The sequence below is a fragment of the Miniopterus natalensis genome, chromosome 4 (assembly GCF_054644295.1).
Source record: "Miniopterus natalensis isolate mMinNat1 chromosome 4, mMinNat1.hap1, whole genome shotgun sequence".
NCBI classification, from domain to species: Eukaryota; Metazoa; Chordata; class Mammalia; order Chiroptera; family Miniopteridae; genus Miniopterus; species Miniopterus natalensis.
Window position 1 is genome coordinate 69870954 of NC_142084.1, and position 26443 is coordinate 69897396.

General features: G+C 50.9%; 1 protein-coding gene and 1 pseudogene across 2 annotated transcripts; one reads left to right on the forward strand and one right to left on the reverse strand.

Moving 5' to 3' along the window:
* The first annotated feature begins 247 nt into the window (after positions 1-247).
* MAN2B1 (mannosidase alpha class 2B member 1) lies at positions 248-17694 on the forward strand. Of its 2 annotated transcripts, none has more exons than XM_016218650.2 (24): positions 248-421; positions 1155-1257; positions 1431-1604; positions 1963-2156; positions 2757-2889; positions 3116-3261; positions 3690-3806; positions 9463-9548; positions 9626-9746; positions 9826-9904; positions 10107-10216; positions 10600-10707; positions 10992-11108; positions 11751-11942; positions 12690-12787; positions 12870-12987; positions 14125-14243; positions 14333-14434; positions 14631-14718; positions 14900-14980; positions 15385-15612; positions 16087-16242; positions 16392-16494; positions 17229-17694. In XM_016218650.2, the coding sequence occupies exons 1-24, from the start codon at positions 263-265 to the stop codon at positions 17336-17338; spliced, it is 3042 nt and encodes a 1013-aa protein (XP_016074136.2). In that variant the 5' UTR covers positions 248-262; the 3' UTR covers positions 17339-17694. The 2 variants fall into 2 exon arrangements, with proteins under 2 accessions (XP_016074136.2, XP_016074137.2); XM_016218651.2 differs by having other exon boundaries at positions 9466-9548.
* Positions 17695-19622: 1928 nt separating this feature from the next.
* Positions 19623-20840, reverse strand: LOC107541514 (large ribosomal subunit protein eL15 pseudogene; annotated as a pseudogene).
* Positions 20841-26443: the final 5603 nt, after the last annotated feature.

A 26443-nucleotide genomic window follows, 5' to 3' on the forward strand; every position in this document is an offset into this window, starting at 1 on the left:
AGGGGCACTCCAAGTCCACACGAAGGTGGGGAAACACTAAAGGCTCCTCTGGCCGAACCACCGCCTGGAGGGTGGGACAGGGCTATTGCCCCCTGGAGTAGGCGGAACTATGGCCTCAGTCCAATAACTTGCCGAGTTGCGCCCTAGCACCGCCCCCACGAGGCCCATTGGCCAGGCCGGGGTCTGGGGGCGGGGCCTCGCTAGGCCTTACCCTGGCCGGGAACTCGCTGGAGGCAGGGCAGACGGCTGCGGCGGTGCAGCCATGGGAGCCGAGGCGCGGCCTTTGGGGGTGCGCGCTGGCGGCGCCCGGGATGTACCAGGGTCCTGGACAAACTCCCGCGCGCTGCGGCCACAGCTCCCACCTCTCTCCTTCATTCTTTTGTTTTTGGCTGCGCCTAGCGCTCGGGCCGCAGGATACGAGGTGAGCGGGGGCCGGGAACGGAAATGTCCAAGAGCCCGAGGGAAGCCCTGAGTCGAGTCCGGAGGTGTGGGTGGGTCTGTTGTGTGGGTGCCTAGTGAATGGCTGCTAAGATGACGGAGTGGTCTGAGTGCGTGCTTTGTGTCAGTGAGAGGTCTGCCGCTGCGCGTCTGAGGCTGCCTGTACCTGCCACCATGCTTCTGTGGGTGGGCTTGTCTGAACTTTGCATGCATTGAACTGTGTGATTGGGCAGGTGTGTGTGTAGGGCGCGGGGGGGGGGGGGCGGGGGGGCGAGGGGGGAGGGAGTGCTGGTTGAAAACTGGAACTCTGGAGTCAGCCGGCCTGGAGTTCCAGCCTGGCTCCTCCACTTCCTGGCTGCGTGACTGTCGCTACACTTCTCTGACCTCAGTGCTCTCATCTGAAATCTGGAGATAATATTCTCCCCATCCCACAAGGTGGCTGCTTGGTATTTACAAATGCTTAATAAACATTAGCTACTATTATTTTCCCAGGGTGTGAATGAGAGCTGCCCTGAGACATTGTGCCACTAGGGAGTTGTATCTGTGAGCGCAACTATGTCTGTGTCCTCCCTGGGAGGGCCTGGCAGGACCTCTGAGAGTCACCTCTAGATCAAGACTTACTTTGTGCCCTCCACCCCTACTCCCACCTCAGCCTGCCTCTTAACCTTGGTATAAGTGACAGGGTGTGTGAGTGTGCATTTGGGGTCCCTATGCAGACATGCCCCACAGTGCAACCAGACATGCTCAACGTGCACCTGGTGGCCCACACACATGATGACGTGGGCTGGCTCAAGACAGTGGACCAGTACTTTTATGGCAGTGAGTAGAGGGTGGGGACTGATGCCTGGGACTCCCATGATCCCTTTAAGCTCTTCAAATCCTTTCTGGGTCCTGGATATTAGGGTGGGGGCAATGCCCAGCTTGGGGTTCTGTGTCTAGGAATATCCCCCTTGGTTTGCTAGTTCCTGATTGCTTGACCCCTGTGCCTACAGTCAACAATAACATCCAACATGCGGGTGTTCAGTACATCCTAGACTCTGTCATCTCTTCCCTGCTGGCGGAGCCCACCCGTCGCTTCATCTATGTGGAGATGGCCTTCTTCTCCCGTTGGTGGAATCAACAGACAAATGCAACACAGGATGTCGTGCGGAACCTGGTGCGCCAGGGTGAGCTGCCCCAAGGAAGTGAAAAGAGGAAGCCCAACTTAGCTTCTGTTTTTGCCATCCTAGCTTCTGAGATTTTGTCATGCTATGTGCAGACTGAATGTGCATGTGACTCTGCCTGCCTGCGATTTCCTTTTGCTTGTAGAACTCTTATGCATCCTTCAAGGCCCTATCTCCAATGGATCCTCTGGGAAGCCTGCCATGCAGAGGGCCCTCTGTTTCATATCTGGCTACAATGGCCTGGGAGAGACCCCTCTTCTCCTTATAGGCCTGGGCATGCAGGCAGGTCTTATCTGCATTGTCAATCCCGGCCCCACTCTGGCGCTGACAACCTACCTGGATTTTGCTTCTCCTGGCACAGGGCGTCTGGAGTTTGCCAATGGTGGCTGGGTGATGAACGACGAGGCGGCCACCCACTATGGAGCCATCATAGACCAGATGACCTTAGGGCTGCGCTTCCTGGAAGACACATTTGGCAAGAATGGGCGCCCCCGTGTGGCCTGGCACATTGACCCCTTTGGCCATTCTCGAGAGCAGGCCTCACTGTTTGCGCAGGTGCTTTCACCATCTCTCTTGGGCCCTCTCCTTCACTCGTGTTGACTCCCCCCAGGGCCACTCAAACCTCATCCATCCTCACAAGCTCACAGGGGACCTGTCCCTTTGAACTTCTGAGACCCTGCCTCTGGAGTCCCACTCCTTTTCCTCCCTGGCCTTGTCCCCTCTGCCCCAGCCCAGGCTGACCACTCCCCTACAACTGGCCACTCCTGCCCCACTTGCTAGGATCCTGGCTCCTCCCAAGCCAGGTGGCAGGGGGAGGACTGCCCTGTTTTGCAAGAGGCTTCTTGACCAGTGCCATAGCCCCTTCCATCCTCAGCCTGCAGAGGGGGGAATCTTTTTTTGATTCAGGCTCCCTTTCTGGAAGGTGGAGGTGGGTTCTAGCATTGGACTCACCCATTCTCATCTCTCTCAGGGTACATTCTAACCCTTCCCTAAGTTTCCATATGCACCAGAGGACTCCCTGGTTTTAGACCTGTTTTTTTTCCTGTGCCCTGACCCATACCTTTCGTGCTGAGGGGTCTGGTGGGTGGTGGTGAGAAGGCCGGGCACTTAGTCATCCTGCCCCCCATTCCTGTTCTTATCCTCCAACACTCCCAGATGGGCTTTGATGGCTTCTTCTTTGGACGCCTGGATTATCAAGATAAGTGGGAGCGGGAGAAGAAGCTTGAGATGGAGCAGGTGTGGCGGGCCAGTGCCAGCCTGAAGCCCCCTGCCGCCGACCTCTTCACCAGTAAGGGGGTATATAGATGGGGGCAGGGCTGGCTCCAAAGGCATGGTTTATACTCTGCTGTCATCATCTTGAAATTTTTAATAATTTACCATCAAGGGCCCAGCATTTGTAGTTTGCACTGGGCCCCTGCAAATTCTCAAGTCCGACTTGGGTGGGGCATGGCAGACTTTGACTCCAGGGCAGGTCTGGGGTGCTAGACTACCCCCTGAGCCTGGTGTGGCCACAGGTGTGCTCCCCAACATGTACAACCCACCATCGAACCTGTGCTGGGACGTCCTGTGTGCTGACAAACCCATTGTGGATGACCCCCGCAGCCCTGAGTACAACGCCAAAGGACTGGTTGATTACTTCCTCCAGTTAGCCACAGCCCAGGTAACCTCAGTGTCCAGAACCAGGAAAACTGGTGTACATAATGCATTAGGCCCTTCTCACAGCCCAGGAATTGATTCCCTAACACCTCTTTATACCCTCAGAAGAAGGTAATCTGTTCACCCTCACCATGCCCTCCTTCTGGATTTGCATATTCCTGATTAGAAGCCTGCGGACCCCTTCACCACCACACACACTCACCATGGTCATGGAACAGCATACTTTCATCTGTGTGGCAGGCCCAAGAGAATTACTCAAAAACTTGTGGCTATTTTTATTAATGACCCTATGTTCCCATGTGACACACTTCTGCATACCCCTCCCCCCATGCTACTGTGCATTCACAATTGACCACATATATACCAAGACACAGCTGTACATAGGGGTGGCCAGGACACTCTGACCTGAAGACACCCCCATTTCATCTGCAGGGCAAGTTCTACCGCACCAACCACACTGTGATGACCATGGGCTCGGACTTCCAATATGAGAATGCCAACATGTGGTTCAAGAACCTTGACAAGCTAATCCAGCTGGTCAATGCCCAGGTGAGTATATGTGCTTATATGTGCGTATAAGTGCTTATATCCCTGGGCCTTTGGTCAGATGAGTAGCTATGGGTGATTTCTTAGTTTTTTCTTATTCCTATAACTATCTAATCACCAGAAACGTAACGGCTCCAAATGGAAATATATTACCTTATAGTTCTGTAGGTCAGAAGTCCAACATGGGTCTCACAGGGCTAAAATCAACATGTCGGCAGGGCTGCGTTCCTTCTGGAAGCCCTAGGGGAAAGTTTCCTTGCCTTGTTCATCTTCTAGAGGGCACCCACCTTCCTTGGCCCATGGCCCCCTTCCTCCATCTTTTAATTTATTTTTAAAATATCTTTATTGATTTGAGAGAGATAGAAACATCAATGATGAGAGAGTCATTGATCGGATGCCTCCTGCACGCCCCGCACTGGGGATCAAACCTGCAACCTGGGCATGTGCCCTGACCTGGAATTGAACAGTGACTTCCTGGTTCATAGGTTGATGCTCAACCACTGAGCCATGCTGGCTGGGCCCCCTTCCTCCATCGTAAAGCCCAATCCTGCTTTCACTGTCACATCTCTTTCTCTCACTCTCACCTCTTCCTCTTCCTTATTCCACTTTTAAAGACCCTTGTGATTACATTGGGGTCACCCACATAATCCAGGATAATCTCTGTTTTAAGGTAATCTGATTAGCAACTTTAATTCCATCTGCAAACTTAATTCCTGTTTGCCATGCCACAGGCTCTGGATATTAGGACATGGACATTTTTGGTGGCCATTATTCTGCCTACCATGGATGTGTTGGTGTGTTCCTTGTAAGTGGCCTATGGCCTGTGGCTGTGTGGGCAGGCAGGCACTCTTCCATCAGCACAGAACCTGCCTCCCCTCTTTCATCTAAGACAACCCTTCCCATCACTTTCGTCCTCAGAGTTGTCTTCCAGCACCATCTCCATGTCCTCACTTTCCACTTGCTCCCTGCACTGCTGTTGCACCAAAACAGGCCTCAGCAACATCACCAAGGGCTTCCAGAAGATATTTCTCACTATTCCCTATGCCCCTAAGGAGGCTTGAACAACCTGATTACTCCCTCCTGCAAATGCCATGTTCCTGGGCTGTCAGGACGTCCAGGAATTTTTTTGTTTTTTTTAAATTTATTCATCTTTATTGTTGAAAGTATTACAGATATCCCCCCCCTTTTTCCCCATTGGTTCCCCTCCACCCCACATCTGCCCCTCTCCCAGGCCTGTACCCACAATATTGTCTGTGTCCATGGGTTATGCATATATGCATAAAAGTTCTTTGATTAATCTCTCCCCACCCACTCCCCCACCTCTGCCTTCCCACTGAAATTCATCAGTCTATTCCATGCTTCTATGTCTCTGGATCTATTTTGTTTCTCAGTCTATTTTGTTTATTAGATTCCACATATGAGTGAAATCATGCAAAACTGAATCAGGAAGAATCAGAAAACCTGAATAGGCCAATAACAACTGATGAAATCGAAGCAGTAGGAAAAAAAGATCCCAGCAAACAAAATCCCTGGTCTGGGCAGCTTCACAGGGTAGCTTTTCAAGTCTTTAAGTTGGAGGGTTAGATAGTTTACTAAAAATTTTTCTTGCTTTTTGAGGTAGGCCTCCAGCACTATGAACTTCCCTCTTAGGACTGCTTTCACTGTGTCCCATAGATTTTGGATTGTTTCCCAAAACAAATTTTCTTTTGTTTCCAGGAAGTTTTTGATTTCTTTCTTGATCTTATTGGTAACCCATTCATTGTTTAATAACATGTTATTTAGCCTCCCTGTGTTTGAATGTTTTTGAGTGTTTTTACTCTAGTTGATTTCTAATTTCATGCCCTTGTGATCTGAGATGCTTGATATGATTTCAGTCTTCTTGAACTTGTAGAGACTGGTTTTGTGTCCTAACATGTGTTCTATCTTTGAGAATGACTGATGCGTACTTGAGAGGAATGTACATTCTGCAGCTTTGGGGTGAAATGTTCTGTAAATATCAATTAAATCCATCTGATCTAGTGTACCATTTAGTCACTGTTTCTGTGTTGACTTTTTGTCTGGAAGATCTACCCAGTGAAGTCAGTGGGGTGTTAAAGTCTACAACTATGACTGTATTGCTGTTGATCTCTCCCTTAAAGTCCTTAAGGTTATTATTGATAGGTCCTTATTTATTGCCATTTTAATTCTTTATGCCTATGTTTCTCTCTCTATTTCTTCCTATTACTGCAGTCCCTTTAACATTTTCTGCAATGCTGGTTTGGTGGTGATAAACTCCTTTAGCCTTCTTTTGTCTGGGAAGCTCTTTATTTCACCATCTCTTTTGAATGATAGCCTTGCTGGATAGAGTAGTCTTGGTTTCAGATCCTTGTTTTGCATTACCTTGAATACTTCATGCCATTCCCTTCTGGGCTGTAGAATTTCTGATGAGAGGTCAGCTGACAGCCTTATGGGAGCTTCTTTGTAGGTAACAGATTGCTTTTCTCTTGGTGCCTTTAAGATTCTCTCTTTGTCTTGAATTTTTGGCATTTTAATTATGATCTGCATGGGCGTGGGCCTCTTTGGGTTCTTGCTTGGGACTCTCTGTGCCTCCTGAACTTGTGTGACTTTTTCCTTGACCAGGTTAGGGAAGTTTTCTGCCATTATTTCTACAAACAGTTTCTCTAACCCTTGCTTACTTTCCACCTCTTCTGGCACTCCTATGATGTGGATATTGTTATGTTTCATGTTGTCCCACAGCTCCCTTGGACTTCCCTATTTTTTAATTGTTTTTTCTTTTTGGATCTCTGATTGAGTGATTTTTTTTCTACCCTGTCTTCTAATTCACTGATCTGATCCTCAGCTTCCTCTAATCTGCTGTTTATTACTTCCAATATATTCTTTATTTCTCCTATGTCATTTTTAATTCCCTTCATAGTTTCCATATCTTTTTTCATGCTGTTGAGCATCCTTACAATCAGTATTCTGAGCTCTATATCTGATAGGTTGCTTATCTCCATTTCATTTAGCTCTTTTTCTGGAGACTTCTCTTGTTCTTTCATTTGGGGCTTGTTTTTTGGTCTCCCCATTTTGGCTGCCTATTTGGGTTTGTTTTTATGTATTAAGTAGACCTGCTAGGACTCTCAATCTTTTTTGGACGATCTCTGGTGCAGGCCAATGTCAGATGCTGTTTGTGATTGGTCTTGAGTACCCTGTTTGGAGCTATCAACAACCCACGGCTTGAGGTCCCCTCTGTTGGGGCTGGGTGCCATTGGAAAGGACAGGACCAAGATGCACACCAAAGTCTGCTTTTACAAGGCCTGGGTCCAGAAGCAGATCAGGCAAATACTCAAAGCATTCTGAAGTCTGCCTCTACCTGCCAGCTGATTAATCTGATTCTCTTAATGAGCCTCAGGCTGTAGAAATTCCATGGGTAGAGCAAGAGGCTTTCCAACAGGGCGGGACAATTGCTTCCCCTTCAGGCAAAAGCTGCTTGGGTGGTAAATGTCTGCTTCTGCAGTATGGGGGAATGACTCGGCATAGGAATCCAAAGGGGTGTCCTCTGAGCTCTCTCTCCAGAACCCACAACCCTATATTCTCCTCACATAGCTCCAGTCCTCTCTTCTCTCTTTCTGCTGGAGCCCAATGTGAGTGTCTGCACACAAAACTTTTTGTGTTGGCTTTTTAAGAGGGTGCCTGCATTTCCAGCCATCTCTTCCTGGCAGACAGAAACCTGGCTGCTTTTCACAGCCAGATGTTATGTGGGCACCTTTCTCAGTTCTGGTGCTCTGGGCTGGGAAGTCCAGCCTGAGGTTTAGGCCCCAGAGTCCTTAGTGGGAACCCCCTACAGCTGGGATATCCTTCCGGACGTTCAGCTGCTGCCTGTGGGAGCCCAGCCAGTTCTCTAATGCCTCTGGACTTTCTACCAGTCTCTATGTGTTCTCCACTTTTCCTCCTTGGTTATGAGGGTGCTCTCCAGCTCTTTTTTTAGTAGTTGATTATTCAGGATGGTTTTTCTATGTTTTAGTTGTAATTCCAGTTTGGTCCTAGCAGAGTGTCAGTGTAGCTTCCACTCAGTCTGTCACCACCTTTAATCTCCTTTTTTTTAATATGTTTTTTTTTCACTGATTTCGGAGAGAGAAAGGAAGAGCGAGATAGAAACATTGATGAGAGAGAAACATCATCTATCAGCTGGGCCCTGCATGCCCCCTACTGGGGATTGAGCCTGAAACCCGGGCATGTGCCCTGACTTGGAATCGAATCAGTGACCTCTCAGTTCATGGGGCGATGCTCAACCACTGAGCCACCCTGGCTGGGCATACTATCTTGGTTTTTCTCCCTCCACTGACAGCTCTTTTGCCCACTCCATTCTATTGGAGATGGGAATCTCTCAGCTCAAATCCTGACTCTGCCACTTACTGGCTCTGTGACCTTGAGAAATGTTTAGCATTCAGTGCCTTCCCATATTCTTATCTAGAAAATGGCCATAATGGTGGTACTCATCAGATAGGGCTGTGGATGAGAGTTTAATGAATTCATTTACACAGATCAGTTAGAACAGTGCTAAGTAAATAATAAGTACTATGGTTTTTGTTTATTATTATTATTTTAATATATATATTTTTTAATGTTCTTAGAGACAGGAAGAGAAAGGGAGAGAGAGAGAAAAACATCAATGATGAGAGAGTCATTGATCGGCTGCCTCCTGCACACCCGCTGCTGGTAATTGAGCCGGCAACCCGGCCATGTGCCCTGACCGGGAATCGAACCCGGATCTCCTGGGTCCTAGGTCGATGCTCAAGCCCTGAGCCACACCGGCCAGGCCTTATTATTATTATTTGAGGCTGAAAACATTCTGCTTCTCCTTTAAGATACCAGGTACAATGTCTTCTCCTCCAGGAAGCTTTCATAAACCTTAGGTGGAGCTTTTGCTCTTCCTCTCTGCTCACAGCAGCCTTCACAAATACATTTCATATCCAGGCTGATTGTAACCAGCTGCCTATCTGTTCAGTCTCTCCTTCACTTGGCTGTAAATTCTATGAGAGCGGGGCTGGCCTCTGGCTGTAGACCGTGTCAGCAATCCTGAGCATGTTCAAGAATCGAGTGATTGCTGAGTGAATACAGTGTGTATATGGTTCTGTGTATGTAACAGTGTGTATGACTGTGTGCATAGAAGTGTAGATGTATATACTCACATAAAGGCATGTGGTTCTATGCACTTCCCTTCATTCACTCAAATGAGCACCTACTTGTACAAACATCCTTTCCTCATGGAAGAGGTCACCTTGTTCCTCCACCTCCCTCAGTTGAAACTGAGCCTCCATTCATTATAAAAATTGTGTCATTTGGCAATAACCTGACAGTGCTGAGAAATGAGTATTCCTGTCCTATATGTCATACTTAGTTTTTTCATGAAAGTTTTTAATAATAAAATTGAAATTATTTAAAAAGTTTAGTAAAATTTCAGACTTATTCTTGCATCACTGAAATTCTTTCCAGGCTGGTAATATTTAGGTTTGGCCAAAATGCATTTTCACACTTGGTTGTTGGTTTCATTCAAAATGTGTATTAAGAGAATCTGAATCCATTGGATGCATAAATGTATGTGTTGCCCACCTGTGGGCCCACCCCCTCAGGAAGTTGCAGGCTCCTGAGGGCTCACACATGTAACACCTTCCCCCAGCAGCAGGCCAACGGGAGCCGTGTCAATGTTCTCTACTCCACTCCGGCCTGTTACCTCTGGGAGCTGAACAAGGCCAACGTCACCTGGTATTTGGGGGGCCTGGGGAACTTGGGGGGATTGGCACGCCCTGTGGGTAGTGATCCTGTCCTCAATGCCTCTGCAGGTCAGTGAAGCAGGATGACTTCTTCCCCTATGCTGATGGTCCCCACATGTTTTGGACTGGCTTCTTTTCCAGCCGGCCAGCCCTCAAACGCTATGAGCGCCTCAGCTATAACTTTCTGCAGGTGGGTGGGCGCTGGACTCAAGGGGGAGACCCAGGGGTCCCGATAGGACCCATGCCTCAACATACTCCCTACCCCCTAGGTATGCAACCAGCTGGAGGCGCTCGCAGGTCCAGCGGCCAACGTGGGACCCTATGGCTCTGGAGACAGTGCACCCCTCAGTAGGTGTCTGGTCAGTGAGGGGGTGAGGGCGGGGCTCAAGCTGGACACCAGACCATGGCTACATCCCTGAGTCCCTTCTGAAAGCCCCTAAGAACCCTGGCGCCCCTGCACGTGACCTTTCACATCTCCTTGAGGTCAGGGCTCAGAGTTGTGCACAGACCCAACCCAGCTCACCACTCGCGCACCACCATCTGCCTGCAGATGAGGCAATGGCTGTGCTCCAGCACCACGATGCAGTCAGTGGGACCTCCAAGCAACACGTGGCAAATGACTACGCTCGCCAGCTGGCAGCAGGCTGGGGACCCTGTGAGGTGCATGGGGTGGGGTCTGGAGCATAAGGGCGGAGACAGGGATGATCAAAGGCAGTGGGATGGAGTCTGGAAGGGCTTGTGGGTTGGGGCTTGTGGCATGAGGTGCATAGAAAGGAATGGGGCAGGACGAGGCGGCGGCGGGGATGAGCCTGTAAGAACTAGTGGGGGGGCCTGGGATGCGGTGCGGGGAACAGAATGGGGCGGGCCTTGAGATGCAAGGGGCAGAGACTTGAGTGCAGCGAGGCTTAGAAGGGCTAGTGGGAAGGGGGGGCGCGGGGACAGAAATGGGGCAGGGCCTGGAAGGGCTTGTGGTGCCCGAGTGGGACGAGGAGGCCATGCGGTGGGCTTGCAGAGTGGACCCATGCCTTTCCGCTCCTCCCCAGGTCCTCATGAGCAATGCGCTGGCGAGGCTCAGTGGCTCCAAGGAGGAGTTCGCTTTCTGCCGCAATCTCAACATCAGCCTGTGTCCGCTCAGCCAGACTGAAAAGAGGGTGAGCCACGCTTGGGACTGGGGTGGGGTGGGGTGCGGGGCTGGGAAGTAGGTCTTGTGAGTGGGATGAGAGCTGCGAATGCCAGTGGCCAGAAGATGAGGTGGGACTGGTAGCCAAACCGTTTTGAGGGCTCCCCCTGGGCCAGATCACGTGGGGCTCAGTGAAGCTGAGACTGGACGGAGACCACTTGGGGGCTTGGATCACCCGGGTTGTTGCGGTGCATTGTGGGTGGGTTTGGAGAAGGTCTGCTGTGACTCGTGCCCACTATAATCCTCCCATCCCAGTTCCAGGTGACCATTTATAACCCCTTGGGGCGGAAAGTAAATTGGATGGTGCGGCTTCCAGTCAACAAACACGTTTTCCTTGTGAAGGATCCCAGTGGTACAGTTGTGCCCAGCGATGTGAGCCCATTTGATGAATATTCCTCCCATGAACACCCTCCTCCAATGACTACCTCCCCTCATGGATATTTCTCCCTTCCCCCCATGGACACCTCCCTTTCTTGGATACCTGCCTTCTTGGATACCTTGCCTTCATGGATACCTGCCCTGTCCATGAATACCTCCCACCCAGTACTTTCTCTTCCTTCTCTGAATCTCCCTGCTCTGCTCCTTAATATCATACCTCCTGGGAACATTCCTCTCCTGTGAGTATCTCCCTCATTTTAATATCTCTCCATGAAATATTTTTCTATTTATGGATATCCCCCTCATCCTGGAAGGCCTCTTCCCACAAATCTCTCCCTCCCCCAAGACTCTTGTCTTTCCCTCATTCCCTTGCCTCAAAGATCTCTTTCCCCACTTACTCCCTCACTTCTCCCCCCTCCCACAGACTCTCTACCCTCCAGGTGGGTTGTTTTCTGTCTACTAAATCATTTCTGCAATCTTTAACTCAGAATTCCTGTCACACACTCCCCCTCATTTCCTCTGCCCAACGCCTAAATTTCTTCTCCCCATCCTGGGACTCCTTCCCCTCCATGTATAAACACCTTTGTATGTGTACATACAGCCTCTTGACTCAGTTTCCCTTCTCCCTTTCCTGAGGTGGTGACAATGCCTAGCTCAGACAGTCAGGAGCTGCTTTTCTCAGCCTCAGTGCCTGCCCTTGGCTTCAGCATCTACTCAGTAACCCAGGTGCCTGGCCGGAGCCCAAAGGCTCACAACACCCGGCCCAGACTCCAGAAGCACTTTTCCCGTTTCAAGCCCTCATCCCGTGTCTTGACCATCCAAAATAAGGTGAGATCCCATTCAGGTCCCCTTCCCTGCCCTGGTGACAAGTTTGAGGTGTCATAGTGAGCTTCAATGACTCTGGGTCAGCAGGTCTTGGGTTCATGGTCTAGTGTCATGAGCTCCCCATTGTGTGCCCTTGAGTGAGTGACTGCCTTTGCGTTTCAATGTCCGCTGCTGGGGCCATCTTGAGGGCCTAGTGTGATCATGGGTGGCACTTGACAGATATGTCAAAGCTGATGGTGATAGGGGTTTGCAAATTAAGTAAAGGTGTGTCAGAGACCTGAGAGAGCCATGTGGCCATTTGGAGGACATTTGTGGGAAGAGGAATTCAGGCAGGAAGAGAGCAGCAGATGCAAAAACCCTAACAGAAATTAAAATGTATAAATTTCCATGGGTCTTCAGAAATCTTGTGGACCTAGTAGCCCTGAGTCTCCCAGAACAGCTAAAGATTGGATTTAGGGGGTTGCAGCGACCTCTGGTGGCTATGAGGGGAAACAGAAGGGGGGGAAGACCAGGAAGGGGTTAGCCCCACTCAGTCCAGGAAGGCCTTGGAGGTAGTGAGAAGAGGTCAGACTAAGGATAAGGTAGAAGGTGGAGCTGTTAGGATTTGCCAATAGGGTCAGGGATGAGGAGTGAGGAAGAGAGAGAGGAGGGAAGGGTGATTCCAGGGTTTTCTCCTGAGTCTCAGGAAGGAGGAAGCTGCCCTTGGCTGAAGGGATGGTCATTAACTTCTGTCCACACTTTTCTACCCAGTACATTTTGGCTAGGTTTGACCCTTACACGGGGCTTTTGGTGGAGATAAAGAACCTGGAGCAGAACCTCCAGCTGCCTGTTCGCCAAGCCTTCTACTGGTGAGGGAGGACCACCAGGCCAGGGAGGGGTTGGAAGCAGAGCTGGGATCCCTTACATGACGCTCACCTGCCTTGCCCCCAGGTACAACGCCAGTACAGGCAACACCCTAAGCACCCAGGCCTCAGGTGCCTACATCTTCAGACCCAACGGACAGCAGCCACTGCTCATGAGCCACTGGGCTCAAACCCGCCTGGTGAAGGTCCGGGGCCAGGAATGATGAGTGGGCATGGGGGGGAGGGTGGAGCCTGGGAGGGTGGTATGAAATGTGCAGGGTGGGGTGGGGGGAAAATGTACATCTCCATCAGGTCACAGGGATAAGACCTGAGGGGAAGATTTGAGAATCCTTCCACAGGGCTGATCTTTATCAGCTTTTATGCTGTGGCATACAAAGCTGTTCACAGCTGCTGTGGGTGTCAGTATAACACTTAGCTTTTGAAGCTGGGTGTGGAGTGTTCCCACTTGGTCCATGAATGGGGAGAAATAGGTGGAACTACTTGAAGAGTTCACCAAGGATGGGATTATAATTGGGGTGGATATTGGAGAGTTCACACTTGGGTAGGGTTTGGGTGATTCTCACTTAGGGTGGGTATCTGAGTATGCTCGTGCTTGTGGGGTTTCCTGGGGCTTCTTGTTGACATTTTCTCTTAGGACAGGAATGGGACAGGTAAGGGTAAGACTCATCTTTGACATGACTCCACTTGCAGTGAATGTCTTCATACCCGGGTTAGGATATAGTTTTACTATTGTAACAGAGTTATCCAAATTAACTGCCTAAAATAAGACAGGTTCTTTCCATGCAACAGATAGTCTGACTGGGCCATCCAGGGTAGGTGGGGTGGTTCCACAGTCACCCAGGCCCCTTCTATTTCATTGCTCTGCCTTCCTCAGCATTCAGCTTCTACCTCATGATCCAAGATGGCTGCTCAAACTCCAGCCATTACATTTGCATTTGAGCTAGTGGGAGGGGCAGTAAATGTTGTTTACACCACTTTGATCACTTTCCTTTGGGCAGACCATAGTCACACAGCTACTGATAGCTTCAGGAAAGACTGGACAATACAGTCTCTACTTTAGGTAGCCACATGTCCAGCTAGCATCCTATTCTAAGGAGGAGAGATGGCGTAGAGGTGGGCAGGAAGCAAGAATTATGTGGCAGTGACTGTGGTGAGAAGTGTGGGCATCACACCTAGCCAGGTGAGGCAGATAGGTGGTGTTCTCATGCTATTAGTGGGTTTGGCCCTGATGTAGGCCTTTGTGAGGTTCACAGCAGGGGCGGACATTTGTAGGGTTCACCTCCATTCAGGTGCAGGCTCACACCTGCCCAATGTGCCTGCAGACGGACTTGGTGCAGGAGGTGCACCAGAACTTCTCAGCCTGGTGTTCCCAGGTGGTTCGCCTGTATCCCGGACAGAGGCACCTGGAGCTGGAGTGGACGGTGGGACCAATACCTGTGGGGTGAGTGGCACAGGCTGGGACTAAGGGTAGGGGCTGGGACAGAGTGGTGGTAGGTGAGGCTCACAATTTTGTTATTCCATCGGGTATAGTGATGGCTGGGGGAAGGAAGTCATCAGTCGTTTTGACACTGGGCTGGAGACAGAAGGATACTTCTTCACCGACAGCAATGGCCGGGAGATCCTGAAGAGGAGGTGGGGGTGACTGGGGGTACCCAGGGGTGGACTGTGGTGTGTTGGGGCCCATGGGTGGTGGGTGCATCTGTTGATCCTATGAGTGTGGGTGGGAGAGTATGAAGGGGGAGTGAGGAGTGTGTGAGCAGGGGATAGGGAGCCAGGGAAGGGGAGCCAGAGCCCGGGTCTGACCAAACCCTACCACTTCTCTCCCCAGGCGGAATTATCGTCCCACCTGGAAGCTGAACCAGACTGAGCCAGTGGCAGGAAACTACTACCCAGTCAACAGTCGCATTTACATTACGGTACCCCCGCCCCTATCCTGCTCCCTACCTTTTCTGGATACTCTTCTACACAGTGGTGTCACCCCTCATTCTTAGCATCTCCCAACTGTCTTTGGCAGTGTCCGCCATGCCCTGTGTTGCCTGCCTGGGGGCCAGGGCTGGCTGGCAGTGTGCTTCCTCACTCTCACCCCTTGCCCCCCAGGATGGGAATGTGCAGCTGACAGTGCTGACTGACCGCTCCCAGGGGGGCAGCAGCCTGAGAGATGGCTCCATAGAGCTCATGGTGAGTAGCCCAGGCCCCATCTAAGGTAGGGTTCTCCCACCAGTTCCCGCCCAGGCTCTCTGCTGGACCTTAAAGCCACTTTCTCTTTCACTTTCTGCTAGTGGCACCCCTCTATTTGGGGTTCCACTAAGTTGAGACCTTTACTCCATGCTTTTTATGCAATCCTTACTCAGGTGTCCCCTCCAGTTTCTGACATGCTCTATCCAGGCCTCCATTAGGTCTTTACTTTCCTCTGTTCTAATCCTCTGGTCGGTAGGATCCACACATCTGCTGGGGTCCCCCATACCAGACCTTCATTCTTATCTGATTACCCCAATGTTCAATTTCTCTTGAAGTTCCCACAATTTCTGGCCCCGAAATTGGCCAGAGGGGCCCTCACCCTCTCCTGGCCACTCTCCCTGCAGGTGCACCGAAGGCTGCTGAAAGATGACGCTCGTGGAGTTGGAGAGCCGCTGCTGGAGCCGGAGTCGGGGTTGTGGGTACGAGGGCGGCACCTCGTGCTGCTGGACAAGGCCCAGACCGCGGCCGTCGGGCACCGGTTGCAGGCGGAAAAGGAGCTCCTGGCCCCGCAGGTTGTGCTGGCCAGGGGCGGCGGCACCCCCTACTTCTTGGACGTCGCCCCACGCAAGCAGGTGAGGGTGGCAGGCCAGCAGAAAGAGAGGAGCCGGACGGAGCTTGAGGTGGGGGCGGGTCTCTCGGCTGAGCCGGGACCCACCTCGCGGGCCCTCAACTCTTGCTGAGGCCGCAGCCGGCTACCTTCCAGTCGCGGGGGCCGGGTTCACGCCTCGGGCCCCGCCCCTTTCCGCTGCCTCGCCTCTGCCGCACCTTCTAACCTCCCACAGGCTCGGTCCTTCCCGGGCCTCGGCAGCCCCCCTCTCCGTGCGCCATCCCCACTCTCGAGTCTCAGGCCAGATCCTTTCAGACCTGCCCCCACCTAGAACCGCCGCGGTCCCCTCGTTAGCTCCGCCCTCTCGGTGCCTGGCTGAGCCCCGTCGCTCCCAGGATAAGCCCCGCCCCCGTGACCGCGGCTAAGCCCCGCCCCTCATGTCGGATCTCCGCCCTCTGGCCTCGGCTCATCCGCGCCTGGGCTCCGCCTCCTCCCGCAGTTCTCAGGCCTGCGCCGGGAGCTGCCGCGCAATGTGCACCTGCTCACGCTGGCCCGCTGGGGCCCCGAAATGCTGCTGCTGCGCTTGGAGCACCAGTTCGCCGTAGGGGAGGACATGAGTGGCAACTTGAGCTCTCCTGTTACCTTGGACTTGAGGGTGAGTAGGGCAGAGGTGGGAAGAAAACCAGAGAGAAGCAAGAGACGGGCGAGGGGAAACCCCGCTTTGAGCCCCCCCCCCCCCGCCCCTGCCCTCCTTCTCGGCCCCTCCCCCCCTCCGTCTCATCCTGGCCCATCCACTGCCCGCAGGACATGTTCTCTGCCTTCACCATCACTGACCTTAAGGAAACCACGCTGGCTGCCAACCAGCTTCGGGCCAGTGCCTCCAGGCTCCAATGGACACCGAAGAGGGGTGAGGTCTTGCTCCTGACGCCGGGAGCTGGGGGCTGTGTGGGAGGTGTGGGAATGTTGGCCAGGACCCAGGTCCAGCTCGAGGGTCTGTGGTGGTGTTCAGATCTAGGTTAGGGGTTTAAGGGTCTTAAGTAGGTACAGGAAACTAGTGGTGGATCTTCAGTGTCTGAGGTTGGGGTGCAGTTCCCAAAACACAATTTGAGTCAATGTCAGTGTGTAGTTTGGGAGGAGGGGCATTGTTCATCAACCTTGGGGTTGACTTGACCATCCTTGAGGTGGGGCTTGAGGGTGTGAGGGTGTGAGGGCAGTGGCCAGGCATTGGGAGGGATTTGGGGATCTGGGGGTGGTATCCAGGCCCTGGGAAGAATTGAAGAGTCTGGTAGTGTGGCCCTGGGGACAGATTTCTTTTTTCTAATATGTCTTTATTGATTTCAGAGAGAGGAAGGGAGAAAGAGAGAGAGAAACATTAATGATGAGAGTCATCATTGATTGGCTGCCTCCCGCACCCCCCACACTGGGGATCGAGCCCACAACCCAGGCATGTGCCCTGACCAGGAATCGAACACTGACCTCCTGGATCATAGGTCCATGCTCAATCACCGAGCCACGCCCAGCTTTGCCTGAGGACAGATTTGAGGGTGTATAACTGTGTCCAGGGGAAGGAGCACGGGGGGGGGGTGGGGGAGTGAGGCAGAGTAAGTCGGAATCCTTCAATCTTCCCCTGTACCTCCCCAGGCCCCATACTCAAGCCCTCTCCCTTCTGGCTGGACCCTGCCAGGATCACACTGCAGCCGATGGAAATCCGCACCTTCCTGGCCACAGTCCAATGGGAAAATGATGACTAGACCTGTTGGGGGGAGGCTTCCCCCTTTCCACTCTGAGCCCACTCCTACAGGGGAGAGGCAAACTTCCCCTTCTTGCTGCTGTTGCACCAGTGAAAGCCATTAAAATGCCATTACCAAGCCTTGGGTCAATGTGTGTCTCTTTTTTTTTTTTGAGGGTGAAAGAATTTATGGACCCCGAAAGGCCTGCAAAGTAGCTGAGCCTTTACCTGAGGCCTTGCTGAGAGGTCACTTGGCTGGCTGAATCCTCACACCAGACTCTGTACTGTCCACAACTCGCCTCATCCAGTATTCGGTCCACCACCCCTGCTTCTCTTTTCCTTTCACTTAGGCCATTGTGCAGCTGTCTCGAGAAGTGACCAAGGGTGCCCTAACCAGTTTGACTCAGTGGTTAGGGCACCAGCCCACGGACTGAAGGGCCCTGGATTCGATTCCAGCCAAAGGCACGTACCTTGGTTGCAGGCTCGATCCCTGACCCGGTAGGGGCATGTGCAGGAGGCAACCAATCGATGTGTCTCTCTCACATGGATGTCCCCCCCCCCCCCCCCCCCCGCCTTCCACTCTCTCTGAAAAGCAATGGAAAAAATGTCCTCGGGTAAGGATTAAAAAAACACACCAAAAAACAAGTGACCAAGGACAGGCCTAGTGAACCAGACACACCCTGGGGCCTCCCAGACCTGGCCCTGAGACCAGAAATCTGGGAGGCCCTGGGGGAAGAAGTGGATTCTGATGTAGGTCCCAGTGTGGGGCCTGGGACAAGTGATTGGAGTTGTGGGCCTCTCAGGAGAGAGAGGCAGAGAGCCTGGCATACCCTCGTTCTGGTGTGCTCTGGGGTCAGTTTTGGAAGGAGACCTTTGGATGAAATAGGAGGTTTAGAGTCTAAAGGAAATGACTTCTGTGCCCAGGCCCCTTGAAGGTGCATTGAGGCCACTGAATAGTGTGCCTTAGCCCTGGTCAAGGGGGTGGGGTTTAATTGCGATGGTCGCAGCTCAGTTGGGAAGGAGAGGGCTGACCCAATGAGGAGATGGGGCAGAGCCAGGGCCAAGGGGGTTCCACCTGCAGCTCAAGGGGAGACCAGCATGTGGCTGCATGCACTCTTAGGCGGATGTGCCTCCAGAATACATTTCCAAGTCCCCTTTGGGGTGGGGGGATAGGCATGAGCCTAGATTGCCTAGGAACCTCTGGGGATGTACCCTGGCCCTGGATGAAGTCACTGATAGGACCTGGGTGCCAGCTGTGCCTTGAAAATTTTTCTAAGCCTTCCCCTAAAGAGGTGAACCGGCGAGATCCAAGGAGGGCACTCCCTGTAGTTGCCATCCTGCATGGGGTCTAGTTGTTGGGTGCAGCTCCTGAAAACTTTTTAAAGTTTCCCTCCAGAAAGGGGAGGCAGTGGAGCCAGTCTGAGTTGTTCTTAGCATTTGTGCCAGGGCTGCCCACTATCTTGCGTTGAGCCCACCAAAATTGCTTAGAGGTATTCCTCTGGTGGCAGGGATCAGGATGGGCTGGGCTGTGCATCCCAGGGATGGTATCTTGGGCCCAAATGTACCTGTGCCATCTGAAGACTTATCCAAGTCCTCTTCCAAAGGTGGGCACTGTCCTGGGCTGGCCAAAGGGACTGATGGAGGTTGCCCTGGGTCCTTCCTCTGTTCTGCATGGGGCCTGGTGGGCTGGATACATTCCTGTAAACCTGTCTTTCCTTTGTTGATGGGGCTGGCACAGGCTAGCCAGAGAGACTCAGGGTGGACACCAAGGCCAGGATATGGTTCTGCATGGGTCTTGGTATTGGACCCACCTGGTAGTACCTCCTGAAAATGTATCCATGTCCCCATCCAAAGGAGAAGCACTGGCCTGGTCTGGATAGGTAGATCCATGGAGGGCGCCATGGGCTCAGGTGCTGTCTTTCTTGGATTCCAGTTATTAGGGGACCCTTCTGAAAAGTTTCTATGACCTTTTGTGAAGGCCAGGACTGAACTGCAGTTGCCGGATGCACTTCCCACTCCCATATTTTTATGTTTCACTCTGGAGGGGGCAACAGGACCTAGTCATCAAGTGAGGGAGCAGGACGACTGTTCTCAGACTGGCCATGGTCACATGAGGGCCCTATGTGTCACATAGGGAAAATTTTTTCAGCTCCCCCTCTAGAGGAAGTCAGTGGCCAGGTGGTTTAGTGACCACTGTGGAGGGTGTCCTAGGTCCAGCTGCAGTCCCATGTGTACTTCTCAAAAATATTTTCTTTTGACTGTCCTAAATTGTTTATTAGGTAAGAATTTTACAAACATTATTTATATTAGGAGAGACAGTGGAGCTGGACAGTATTGCGCCTTCTCCAAGTTACACGGTGAGAACCACCAATAGCGTGATGGAATTTGTGGCTGTTTCCAAGGTCACGGGTCTTGCAGCCGGCAGATGCCAGCCCTCACATCTCCCTGTGCTTGTAAACTACTTTGGTGATCCTTTGGGTTTCAGGCTTCCATCTGATCGCTATATGGAATGGATCAATGAGGATAACCTCAAAGAATTTGTACGTGGAACTCTACTAACCCAGTAAGAAATCAGGACTCTCAGAGCCACACAGTGGCACCCAGCTCTCTCCTTGACAACAGAGTGAAAGGTTCACGCAAACTTTAGCTGGTTAACACCATGATGGACAGGCTTGACATAGGTCGCATGCTTAGGAACTGGGTGTTTGCAGCCTCCACGGTACACACAAATCCAATATATGACATAACCTTTCTTGGCCTTGTATCCCAGCCTGCATGCTTTATCAGGCAGGAGGAGCAGAGGGCCTTGTGGAGCACCGAGAGCTGGTGGTACTTCCAGCATGGTACCCTGAGAAGAAAGCCCATTACATTGGTCTGCTTCCTCCATAGCTCCTGGATATACTTCTTTCTAAGCGCCCATCTTGGTTTACCTGATGGCTGTGGCTAGATGGTTCCAGAGAATATTTTTAAGCCCTATTGGAAGGGGGAGACTAAGCTGGGATAGCCTGGGAAACCAGTGGATGGCCCTCCAGCTCTGCCCAGTCCCACGTGCTGCTAGGTCTTTGGGGGCACCTCTTGAAAAGTGTCTAAATCCTGCTCTGGAGGAGGAGATCAGCCCTACCCATCAAGGTAGTTGCATGAACATTGCTCAAGGCCCACCAGGCCACCCCCAGCTACTGTGGGCCAAGATACAGTGAGTGAGACCCAGAGGGGGTGATGTCTGAGGGTGCAGGTTCGTTCAGGTGGTGCTGGTTGTGGGCATCATTAAGTGACTGCTTTTATATTGTGCCCCCCGCCCCCCAAGCTGGGCAGCTGTGGGTGTGGGATGTGATCCGGCTGCCTAGCCCACGGCAGAGTTCCAGGAGTGGTAGCAATGTCATCCTGGCTGTGACACATGCCTCCTCCGAAGGGGCTTCCCTGAGATTGTTACTGCAGTATAGTGGAGCTAGGCATTTGGGAATTGCATGGGAGGGCTGACAGGCACATGGAAGTCCCCTCTGCCCGCTGGGACTGACTTGGGCCATTGCAGGTGGCTGGGTCACAGTTCTCTGGGCTTGGTTGTGTTCCCACCTGGTGCCTGGTTGTCCAGAGTGCCTCCTGAGAAATTTTCTAGGTTCCCTTCTTGGAGCTGGAATTGGGGCCAGGGAGGCATGGGAACACATATCACCTGGCTGCAATCCCGAACAGGGCACTGTCTCTGGATGTGGGTCCTAAAAATTTTCCCTTCTGAAGAGGGGTCAGGGAGGTCCAGGGAGGGCACCCTAAGCCCAACTGCAGGTACAGTGGGGCCTATTCTTGGACACTTGCAAACCTTTGTAAGCTTCCCCCTAGTGGCAGGGGTCATATGGGCCAAACAAGGGGTCAAGTAGTGGGTGCCTTGGATTTGGTCATGGTCCACAGCAGGGATTAGGTCTTTTCTAGGATCTAAAACTTCCTTTCTGGAAGGGAGCCACTGTCCTGGGCCAGTAAGGACCACATTATGAGGGCATCTGGGACATGGCTGTGGTCCTTTGAGGGGCTTGGTTGGTGGTGGTGCCCTCCAAGTGTTTTTAAGACTCTATCGGTGGAGGCGTTAACCCCCTTGTTGCTAGGTCCCATGTTGGCCCTGGTCCCCTGATTCGGCTCACAAAGACATTTCCAATGTCTAGGCTGCCTAGCAGGCTTGCAGAGGGTACCTGGGCCAGGCCTCAGTTCGCTCTGGGTCATGGTCACAAAGAGTACCTCCCCAAAGTTTTCTGAGTGCCCCTTTAGAAAGGGGCACTCAAGGACGCCTAAACAGGGAGGCCCAAGGAGGGGGACCCCAACCTAGCCATGGTCACATGTGGGGCCTACTTTTAGTATGTTCCAAATTTTTCTAAGCCGCCCCCCGCAAGTCCCTAGCCTGGACCTGCTAGGGACACCTTGGGAGAGCTCACTGGGCCTGGCCACTGTCCTATATGAGTATATGTGGCCTGGTTATCCAGTATGCTTCCTGAAGACTTTAAAAAATTTCCTTCATGTCTGGGGCACAGACTATGTCTGGCCAAGGAGGTCTGGAGGGTGCTCTGGGCATTGCAGCATGGGTTTCATGCATTTGGAACATCTCTCAAAATGTTTTCTAAGTATCCTCTGGAGGGCATCCAGATCCGGGGTGTGTTCCTTTGTGGGTTCTTATTAGTTTACTAGGGCTGTGTACTAAAGTACAGTTGATCCTTGAACAACATGGGTTTGAATTGTACAGGTCTACTGATATGAGGATGTTTTCCAATAAACACTGTAAGTGTGTTTTGTCTTTCTTAAGATTTTCTTAACATTTTTCTCTAGTTTATTTTATTGTAATAATACAGTATATAATACATATAACATACAAAATATGTGCTCAACGATTATGTTATCAGTAAGGGTTTTGGTCAATAGTAGGCTATTGGTAGTTAAGTTTTTGGGGAGTCAAGTTATACATGGATTTTTGACTGTGCGGAGGGTCAATGCCCCTTACCCCTGTGCTGTTCAAGGATTAACTGTACCTCAAACTGGGCTGCTTAGACAACAGAAAATTTTCCCATTGTTCTGGAGGCTAGAAGCCTAAGCTCTATGTGTTGGCAGGGTTGGTTCCTCCTGGAATCTGTGAGAATCTGTCAACAGCCTCTCTCCTGGCTGCTGGTGGTTTGCTGGCAATCTTTTTTCTTGGCTTTAGCTATATCACCCCAGTCTTTTATTTATTTTTTGCTTTTTTGTTGAATTTATTAGGGTGACATTGGTTAATGAAATTATATAGGTTTCAGGTGTGAAATTCTATAATACATCGTCTGTATATTGTATGGCGTGTTTACCACCCCAACCCTGGTCTTTACAGTCATCTTCATATGACTTTCTTGTGTGGGAATCTGTCCAATTCCCCTCCCCTTTTTTTAAATCTTCACCTGAGGATATTGGAGGGGAGGAAAGAAAGAGAGCGAGAAAGGAGACAGAGAGAAATATCGATGTGATGGAGACACATCGATTGGTTGCCTCCCACCCGCTCCCGACCAGCGCCGGGGATCGAGCCGTCCTGCAACGGAGGTATGTGCCCTTGATCCAGAATCGAACCCGGAACCTTTAGGTCCGCGAGCCGACGCTCTAACCGCTGAGTCAAGCTGGCTGGGGCTGGGAGCCCCTCTTGCTGAGGACAGGGTGCCGCTCCACCTGCAAACGGAGTCTAGAACTCCCTGCCTACACCTGTTTCGCGTTCAGAATGAGCTGCAGGAAGGCGCCACGGTCTCTGTACTAGCAGGATCGTTTTGTTTAAAAGCAAATGTCGAGCGGACAAGCCCCACCCACCTGACAGGCCCCACCCACCTGCTATTGCTGGTTTTGCTCAGCCGTTGGCCCTCCCCCGGTTGTCACTCAGGAAGGAGGTGGGCGGGTCCTTGTGAACTGTCCAATCAGGGGCGCAGCAGCAGCAGGGCGAGACTCGGCAAACCACGTGGAAACCCGTGGCGCTGCTAGGTCCATCGGTCCTCTGAGGTTAATGGTCCAGGTTGACTCCGATGTGACAAGCACAGGTCTGGGGAACCGTAGGGACGACGCCAGGGGTCCCCAGAAGCCGGGAAGTGGTGAGTGTGCGGGGCCAGGTGTCCCAGGACGGGGACCGGAGGCTGGTTGGATCTGGTTTTGGGGAGACCCCGCCTCCCCGCGGTCAGCTCCGGAGTCGCGTTCCCGGGCGCGAAGCGTGGGGGCTGGGCTGGCAGCCGACCCGGCGCCCTGTTCGGTCACTGCGCGGGGGCCTCTCTCTGCAGCTCCGCAGTCCCCAGCCCCGCATCTCCCAGATGGTGCGGTGACCACGGGGAGGATCGTTAGGGGACAGTCGTGACTCGGTCGGGGGGTTTGTGGTCTGTGGTACCCAGCCCTCCATTCTCCCCCGGGATCGTTCTCTTGCTTGAGTTTTCCAGTTTGGAAAGCAAGGTCTCGAAGCCACGACCCTGTCCCTTCAGCCTAGCTCTTCGGAGCAATACATTTCTCAATTTTCAGGTCCCTCCCGCGTTCTTCTTTTTTTTGACTTTTTTTTTTTTTTTTTAATAGAAGGGGTGTGGGGAGAGAGAGTAGAGAGAGATATATATCAGTTTGTTGTTCCATGTATTTATGCATTCATTGGTTACTTCTTGTGTGTGCCCTCAGGGGAGATGGAACCCGCAGCCTTGGCTTGTGGGGCCGACGCTCTAACCAACAGAGCTACGGGCTAGTGCCCTTGTTCTTAAAGCCAACTTCCCCTTTCCGGCTCACAGCATCTTTATCAACTACGTATTTTTTTTTATCATTTTCCCACAGAGCCATGGATGGCTCTTCTGAAAGATTTATTTTTTGTCTGTGGATATTTTACATGAGAGGAAAACGGAGAATATCTGCTTTGAAAAACCTGAAATCAGTTACTTGAAATGTTTGACCTTCCCTGGGCACAGACATGTTATGGGAAGTCCTTTGGGTGGAGAATCCTCTTTGGAAAGTTTCCTGGGTGTTTTGTCCGTGAGCATGGCCCCTCCTGGGTTTGCCATCTGAAAAGACTTATCGACTTATTTATGTCTTTTTCAGCAGGGGTAAAGTATATTTAATTAGAACAGTATAAAATACCTCCAAACAGGCAAGCAAGAGGTGAATTTCAGAAAAAAGAAAATGTTCCAGTAGTACATGCATTTGTGTACAATTCATCTTTCACTCTTTATTCCGCTGAGCATGTGTAGTCAGTTTCTGAGGTCTCTTTTTCACTTCGAGTGTTTTCAATTAAAATTCCAGGTATAGACTTGCAGAACCTATTTGTTCAAGTATGATTAATTATTTACAAACCAATTACTTTCTCTGTAAATAGAAATAACTGACGCCTTTTTCTGAAAAGAATTATATCAGGGGTTTTCTTTTCTTTTTTCAATTTTTTACTTATTCGTAGAGAGAGGAAGGGGGAGAGAGAAAGAAATCTCAGCCTGCTGCTCCACCCATCCATGCATTCATTGGTTGAACCTTGCTTGAACCCCAACTGGACCGAACCCCACATCTGCATCATGCTCCAACCAACTGAGCCCCCCCACCAGGGCAATATTAGGGGTTTTTCTTTTTTTAATAAAAAAATGTTTTTATTAATTTTTTTTAAGAGAGGGAGAGAGAGAGAGAAACATCAATTGGTTGCTTCCCACATTCGCCCAGCCAGGGACAAACCCTGCAACCTAGGCATGTGCCCTGACCAGGAATCAAACCGGTGACCTTTCAGTGCATGATACTCAACCAACTGAGCCACAATGGCCAAAGCTAAGGGTTTTCTAATTGATTTAGTGAAAGACCCCCTTTTCCCCCTTCTTTGTGATATAAATGCTGGGTTTATGTGATTTTGGTGGATTGTTCAAACACTGAATTTTTGACATTTAAAATATCCTTGGTGGCCCAAAGCAACTCTTGTGAGGAGCAGAACCCTGTGGTGAGTGACTCAAGCCAAGGCTCCCTTGAGCCTGCAAGGGATGTATTTGAAGGCCCAGTGGATCTTTCTCAGGAGCTTCCACTAGCAGGTGTCCTACCTGCTCACACCCACCATGGAAGGAGCTTTTATACTGAAAAGCTACAAGCCCTGGAAAGCTGGGGGGTGCACTTGCACATGGGGGAGGAAGTGATGCCCCTTCTGAGGTTTTAGTTGTGGTTCCCCTGGGCCTGTTTGTAGCCACAGGTTGGAGTTTTACATCCACAATATAGGTGGGATTAGAGTGTAATTTGTATACATTGAGAGTCGATATTTCCAATCACTTCCTCCCTGTTTCTTTTAACATTGCTGTCATTCGTTTCATTTATCTATAAGCTATAATTACTGAATACATTGTTATTATTAGGACTTTGAACGTGGTGTTATCTGTCAGATTAAATAAAATAGCAAAACCAAATCATTTTACCTTCATTTATTCTCTCTAACACTCTACCTTTATCATTACCTTCCTCCTGACAACTTTCATGTAACATTTTTTACAAAGCAGATGTAGTGGTGATAAATTCCCTCATTTTTGGTTGTCTCAGAAAAGCTCATTTCTTCCTCACTTTGAAAGATAATTTGCTCTCCACAGAATTCTTGGGTGTCGTTTCTTTCAACACTTTATTTCACAAACTCTCTTCCTGTTTGTATAGTCTCTGAAAAGAAGCCTGATTTCATTCTTACCCTTGCTTCTCCATAACTGAGGCACCCCCTCCCCAGCCTCTTTCAAGATGTTCTCTTCGCCTTTGATTTGACTTTTCTCAGGGTTGAGTATGGTATTTCTAGGTGTGCATTTTTTGCTTTTTATCTTACTTGGTGACCTCTGAGCTCCCTGGGTCTGTGGTTTGGTGTCTATCATTAATTTTGGGAAACTCAGTCATCATTGCTCCACTTATTTACTGTTTTTAAAAACCTTTATTGTCCTTCATGTATTCCCAGTACATGTATGTTGCACTTCTTGTAATTGTCCTAAAGTTCTTGGATTTCTGTTTTGCCCCCTTTGTTCTTTTCATTTCTGTGCATTTTAGTTCTGGAAGGTTGTGTTCACATTTCCCCAAGCTCACTGATTCTTTCCTCACACATTTCCCCTGATCCGCCACTGTCTCCCACCCCCAGGGAATTCTTCATTTATGTTCTGTTGGGGTTTTTTTTGCTTGCATTACCTGTTTT

Coding starts and splice junctions, on each gene's coding strand:
- MAN2B1 (XM_016218650.2), top strand. CDS start 263: ATGGGAGCCGAGGCGCGGCCTTTGGGGGTGCGCGCTGGCGGCGCCCGG. Junction 14,719..14,899: donor ACAGTCGCATTTACATTACG/GTACCCCCGCCC, acceptor CTTGCCCCCCAG/GATGGGAATGTGCAGCTGAC. Junction 15,613..16,086: donor ACGTCGCCCCACGCAAGCAG/GTGAGGGTGGCA, acceptor CTCCTCCCGCAG/TTCTCAGGCCTGCGCCGGGA.